General features: G+C 36.9%; 1 protein-coding gene across 2 annotated transcripts; it reads left to right on the forward strand.

Annotated features, from left to right (window-relative positions):
- Positions 1–830: 830 nt before the first annotated feature.
- LOC149197040 (myb family transcription factor PHL8-like) lies at positions 831–4052 on the forward strand. Of its 2 annotated transcripts, none has more exons than XM_089405734.1 (6): positions 831–1594; positions 1777–1853; positions 1978–2035; positions 2207–2318; positions 2839–2908; positions 3021–4052. In XM_089405734.1, the coding sequence occupies exons 1-6, from the start codon at positions 1330–1332 to the stop codon at positions 3843–3845; spliced, it is 1407 nt and encodes a 468-aa protein (XP_089261860.1). In that variant the 5' UTR covers positions 831–1329; the 3' UTR covers positions 3846–4052. The 2 variants fall into 2 exon arrangements, with proteins under 2 accessions (XP_089261860.1, XP_089261861.1); XM_089405735.1 differs by having other exon boundaries at positions 851–1594; positions 3024–4052.
- The last annotated feature ends 2138 nt before the right edge of the window (positions 4053–6190 follow it).

A 6190-nucleotide genomic window follows, 5' to 3' on the forward strand; every position in this document is an offset into this window, starting at 1 on the left:
CCTAGATTCATCTTAAATTCAAATCTACTAAAACACGGAGAGGGATATCCCTCTCAAACCTTTAAATAGACTTCATAACAATAAATACCATGGACAAATGCCATGAATTTCTAAACTATAATATTTTATAATTTAATTTAACTTTATAATTTTATAGTTAAAATTATAATTATTAATTATAATTATCAATATTATTAGTTTACTTTTATTTATTTTTGGCCATATCAAAATGTATATATTGAAATTACAATATTACCACATTATTAAAAACCCCTTCCAACATATTTTTCCAATAATCTATTATCTCTTTATAAAAATAAAAAAAAAAAATAAAAGCCCAATACATAATTTTTATAGCGCTATTTATTATTTTTGCATATAAATTATATCTCTTTATCAACATAATATTAAAATGATAATAAAGAAGGATGCAGAGACTTCAATGACTGCAACATCTTTTAATGCTAAGTTGCCACCATAGCTTAGCAACAATATGCCTAAGCTTATCTGACTTGAGATTGTGAAGATGTAATGAATATCAAACCGAAATTTATGTGAATCTAAGGTAGAGAGAGAACCAAAAGCGAAGCACATGCCTATCCATTTTGTTGAACTTATACATTTCCAAGACCTTCAGCCCATATATTTTCTTGTAACTTTTTCAAGGTTATACCTTTGCTGCTGATGCATCTTTCTGCCACACCTATTATTTCTCCACCACACAAAGAATCTTCTTTCTTCTTTACCTTTGCTACTTCATACTCCAAGAGAATATATTGGGAAGCACAATTTGTATATCGTGTCCTACTCTTTGTACTGAATTCCTTGTAACATCTACTTTTATCATATTATTCCTCCTCTTTGTACTGCATTCCTTGTAACATCTCCTTTTATCATATTATTCCCTGCAATCCCTCTTTTAATGCTCGGTTTGATTCGGGTCTGCTCAATAGAAACTGCCCCTGATTTGGGCTAACTTTAGAAGCCCATTGACTGCAGCTCAAACAGCGGTCCAATAGCAGGAGCTTCTTCTTTATCGTGGGGTCTGAAACAGAGACACCCAAAAGAAGCCATGACCTCATCCAATCTCCAAAGTTGATTGAGTTCCAGCGGCCCCTTTTCAGGCTGGTCAAGGTTCTGTTAAAATACCTCCCCAATTGGCCTAACAAAGGGGTTTTAAGCAGTTAACAAAGACTTTCGCAAAAGTAAACAATACCCGATTCATGCTTGATTTGATTCAGCGCTATATATGTCCATGTCCTGTGTACAATATGTCTTTGAGCAAGCAAGTCCCCGAGGATATTTGCTCTGATTGATGAGTTCTGAAGCATGAATAGTTTTGTTCCCAATTTTAATTCCCAACCTGAGAACCGAAATCCCACATCAAAATTAATTCCCCAGACAGAGAAAATGTATCAGGTGAAGAAGCCCACCATGGAATCTCACTCAGAGAGGCCTGTTATGTTACAGGAAATCAATGTTCCAACTGAAACAGGTCTAGTTCTGTCAACAGACCCAAAGCCTCGATTGAGGTGGACTGCAGAACTTCATGAGAGATTCGTAGACGCTGTGACTAAGCTTGGAGGTCCAGATAGTAAGTAGATTGACCTTCTCTACTTCATTCTACAGTCATTGAATACTAAAAATTGCTGAAAGATACTGACAATTTACTTCTTGAAGGGTTCATTGATTTGAATTCACTCAGCATGTATGTGATACAGGAGGAGTTGAATTTCTAATATTTTTGTTTTGTTTACGTTTTTGTTCTTGTTGCAGAGGCGACGCCCAAGGCTGTGAGGACCCGCATGGGTGTCGAAGGCCTTACTCTTTATCACCTAAAGAGCCATCTTCAGGTATCTGCATTTATGTGTATGGATTCTTGGGATTGAACCTAAGTTTCTCATTTATCAAATATTACATTTTGCATTGAGGCCTTTTGTATGACTGAAACGTGGTTGTTCTTTTTTTGGGGGTCAGAAATACAGGCTTGGCAAGCAGCCTCACAAGGAAGTTAATGTGGACACTAGCCGAGATGGTGAGACACATTCTTGTTGCTTGCATTTGGGTTTCTGTTGTTTTCATAGCCCATTGTTGTTTATAGGGTTGGCAAAGCACCGGTAGAATCTTTTAGGGGTTTGCCTTCATTGGAAGTATTCAATGACGGGTCTTTAATTTTTTGGTTTTTGTTTTTATGTTTGTATTTCAGGATTGTCTCATGGAGGACCTGTTGCAGGATATGGGTCAACAGCTTGCAGGGTTCCTGAGGTTCAAGTTGCATGCAATTCTGTTCCTAGCATCATCCCAGCAAATATGACAGAGTAAGCACTGCTATCATCTTTTCATTTGCATCTGTTTACATACAACATAATTTATTTGCTCTATTTTCAGTCATTTTCTTATGATTGGCTTTCCATCCAATCTGGATAGATATGCTATTCAAAGTCTGTTATTTTTTGAATCTGCTCATATCTTTGGGTTTATGCTTTCAATTCTTTTGTTGGTTGGGCTATGGTCTAGCCGTAGGCTGGTGGGAGTTTACCACAACTTGCCCAGCATCTATTCTCAGTGCATACCTTTATGAATTCTACCCGAGAATTCCCAGATCGATGTGTTCCACAAGTTTTAATTGATCCTTCTCCAACCAAAAACTGGGTGATTTTTGTTAAAAGGAAGGCTATTAATTTTGTTAGGACTTGGGAGACTGCTGTTAGGAGAGTATGTGCTTCTGGTCTAAGGTCTCTAGGCCATTTAATCCTCTCCAAATGATGTTTTCTTTTTAAGATTATTGATAGAATTGGAGAAGGAAGATCTAGCTAACATTCTACTCTTATATCTCAGCACCTTACAAATCACAGAGGCTCTGAGGATGCAAATGGAGGTACAGAGAAGATTGCACGAACAGCTGGAGGTAAGGGCTGTATTTCCCTTTTCTAGCATCCATTTTTTGTACGTGACTCTACTATGCTGTAGTGAAGTCTGAACTTGAAAAAGTCGCATTGATTTTGTGCCTTTGTTTTTAGCAGGTTCAAAGACACTTGCAACTTCGTATAGAAGCACAGGGAAAGTACTTGCAGTCAATTCTAGAAAAAGCAAGGGAAACTCTTGCAGGTTACAACGTGGGGTCAATTGGATTGGAAGCTACTCGTGCAGAACTTTCTGAATTGGCCTCAAAAGTGAAAAATGAATGTTTTAATTCTACGTTTTCTGCTTTGACCTTCTCCACGATGCCTGAAATCCCTGGTCTATTTCCAGAATCTCAGATTGCCCATCAGCAATCCCAGGCCGCAGACTGTTCTGCATATAGCTGCCTCACTTCAAATGAGAGTTCTGAGAAGAGTCCTACAGAGAATTTGCAGGCTGGTGGTAGAAAGCGCCCAAGGTCTGCTTATGATAACAAAGTGCAGTTTTGGCAGGATGAAATCAGAGAAGACATCAGGCTGCAAGAACTGACAGGAGAAGAAAATCTTTCTTCACCTTCCTCTAGGACCAAGGATTCGTCAATTGTATTTCATCATCATGAGAGGGCTAATAGTGACATAGTACAAGCAGAAGAAAATGGCAACCGTTTATCTGACAAAAAAGGAAAAGAGTGTGAAATGAATGGAGTGCTTGTTGATCCACCCATAACAAGAACATTGGCCTTTTCTAGTGCTTTATCTCTGCAAGAAAATAGTCAAATGTATGAGACTTCCAAAGTTTATACGAATCAAGATAAAACACGTTCCAAGGGGTATAACAAATTCTCTAAAATGACACAGGATTTGGACTTGAATTCCAACGGTGATACCACAGTGTCCTCCAAGGATAGAGGGCTTGATTTGAATGGTTTTGGGTGGAGCAGATGAGCATTGTTTTGTAACGTGTCTGTGTCTTTGGCACATATGAGGAAGCCATAACTGCATTTATGCATGAGATTCAGAGCCAATAACCATTGTATTATGGCTTTATACATTGCGTGGACATGAGAAGGCCTTGTAGTCTTTTTCCCTTAAGTTTTAAACCTGATTGAGTCCTTTTCTGGCAGACCAGTAGGACAGGTACCATTCTGTAGATGTACTATGATGTAAATATTGCAATTATATGACCTTATACGCTGAAAATTCTTTGGCTTCTGTGGTTCTTTGTATTGCTAAATTAGGTCAAGGCTACTTTTAACATTGAAAAGTTCACATAAATTATAATGCATGCCTAAGAGGTTTGTTTTGCTTCGTTTTCCAAACAATATTCGATTCTACCATGACAGACTTTAGGCATATACTGACTAATATTGTATTTAAAAAGAAACTTGTATTTTCTTTGAATCTTGTGTTGGAACTCTGGATTTGGTCTCTTTAAACTAATACTCTGGTTTGACTTGGGCATACTGGTCTCTCTTCCCTTAGATTTTTCCTACGAGAAAGAGGTACAGGTGACCTAATGAAAATTATCATGCAATAATGTAACCCATTAAGACCACTTAACCTGAGTGGCCTGTTGACTTTATGCATTCCTGTAATCATTTGCAGAGAAACTGTAAAAGGTTGATTAACAGATGGCAGTCACATAAAAGGAAAGTTTTTGATTTTGAGTCGACGATGCTCATGGCTCAAAACATAACTTTATGCTTATTATACACCCGCATGGCTCAAAACATAACTTTATGCTTACTATACGCCCGCATTTTCCCCCACTGTTGGGATATTGGCACCAGCCACTTACGACTTTTATGTCAAGACTCAACACAGTCTTGCCAGTTTTGATGATTTGTGAAGATCACGGACGAGATAAGCAAAGTTTGCAGGATCAATAGGAATATTGATTATGAATGGATAATATTGATTTGTAAGCGAAGGAAAGGGGATAGATAGAAGTATCTATACGAAAAGAAGAAAGGCACTTTATATGATGAGAACAACCATTAACGGTTCAGTACTTCCTATCCCAAGCAATGGTGGAATTCTGCCAAAAAGGCTCCAGGATTGTTTCCATACATTTTTTTTTCAGGCTATTTTGCTGCTTTGGCTAAAGTAGCCTTCCAGCAAGAATCTCTGCGTTATGTCAGATCAGAGTCACCATGGTACTGCTGTCAAATCGCATTCTGTGAAACATATGAATGAATTCGATTTTATCCTTCCTTGACCAATTCGTCTCGCCCATTGAAATCCTAAGGCCTTCACGTGACTACAGTACATTATTCCTGAGCTCCAGGATTTCTTTGGTAAGATTCATAATGTTGATTGTCCCTGCCCTTTGACTATGATGCATTTTTTTAATACGTACATCACTAAATTTGGGCCACTCCATAGCAATGTTGAAAAACATGGCTCGGCAGACTCGACAGTGAGGAAGAGTAAAAGTTCAACTCAAACTCCACAGAATCTCTGCACCAAAAATCCTTCAGCCTGAAAGTTTTTCTTTTCCTTTTTGGCAATTTTTCCCAAATTCACAAATTGAAAAAAGATCCATCAAAAATATATAAAAAATTCTCAAATACTATGTGAATCTAACCATTAAATACCAAATATGCGAGTTTTCTCACATAAAAAATATGAAGGATGAATCTATTAAAATGACACCCATTATGATACATTTCTATGCCAAAATACATAACATTGAGGTTTCAAATTGTCTCAAAGTGTAAAAATAATAATGTTATAACCTACATTCAAATCATCATCCAAATCTAAATCGTGCCCATGTACATTGTTATGTTTATGAATCAATACCAATGTTTATTGTTATGTTTAAAAATCAATACCAATGTTTGTATCACATGGAATTGGAATTGCCAAAATCTAAATTCTGCACATGTACATTTGCATGTTGAAGAATCAATACCAATGTTTGTATCACATGGAATTGGAAGTGTCAAATCTAAAGCCTGCACATGTACATTGGTATGTTGAAGAATCAATACCAATGTTTGTATCCCGTGGAATTGGAAGTCATTGCACATTGGATGACAAGTGCATCCAAGATGATTTAGGTTTTAGGATAGTGGCATTTTTTTTTTTATGTATATTTTTAAGCGGTGGGTGTGGGACTAGTGCCATACCAACATTGAATGGATCAAATCTATCAAATTGCTTTTGTTTTATTATAATTGGTCATTTTAAGAAGATTTGGTTATTTTTTTATTAGCGCAAGGCAAAACAAGTGAACACTAGTTCGAATGATCAATTACAATCAAAAGTGCCAAAAACAAGTTTGA

The sequence above is a fragment of the Pinus tabuliformis genome, chromosome 2_2, assembly GCF_031772625.1.
Source record: "Pinus tabuliformis cultivar Carrire ecotype Pingquan chromosome 2_2, CPIR1, whole genome shotgun sequence".
NCBI lineage: Eukaryota > Viridiplantae > Streptophyta > Pinopsida > Pinales > Pinaceae > Pinus > Pinus tabuliformis.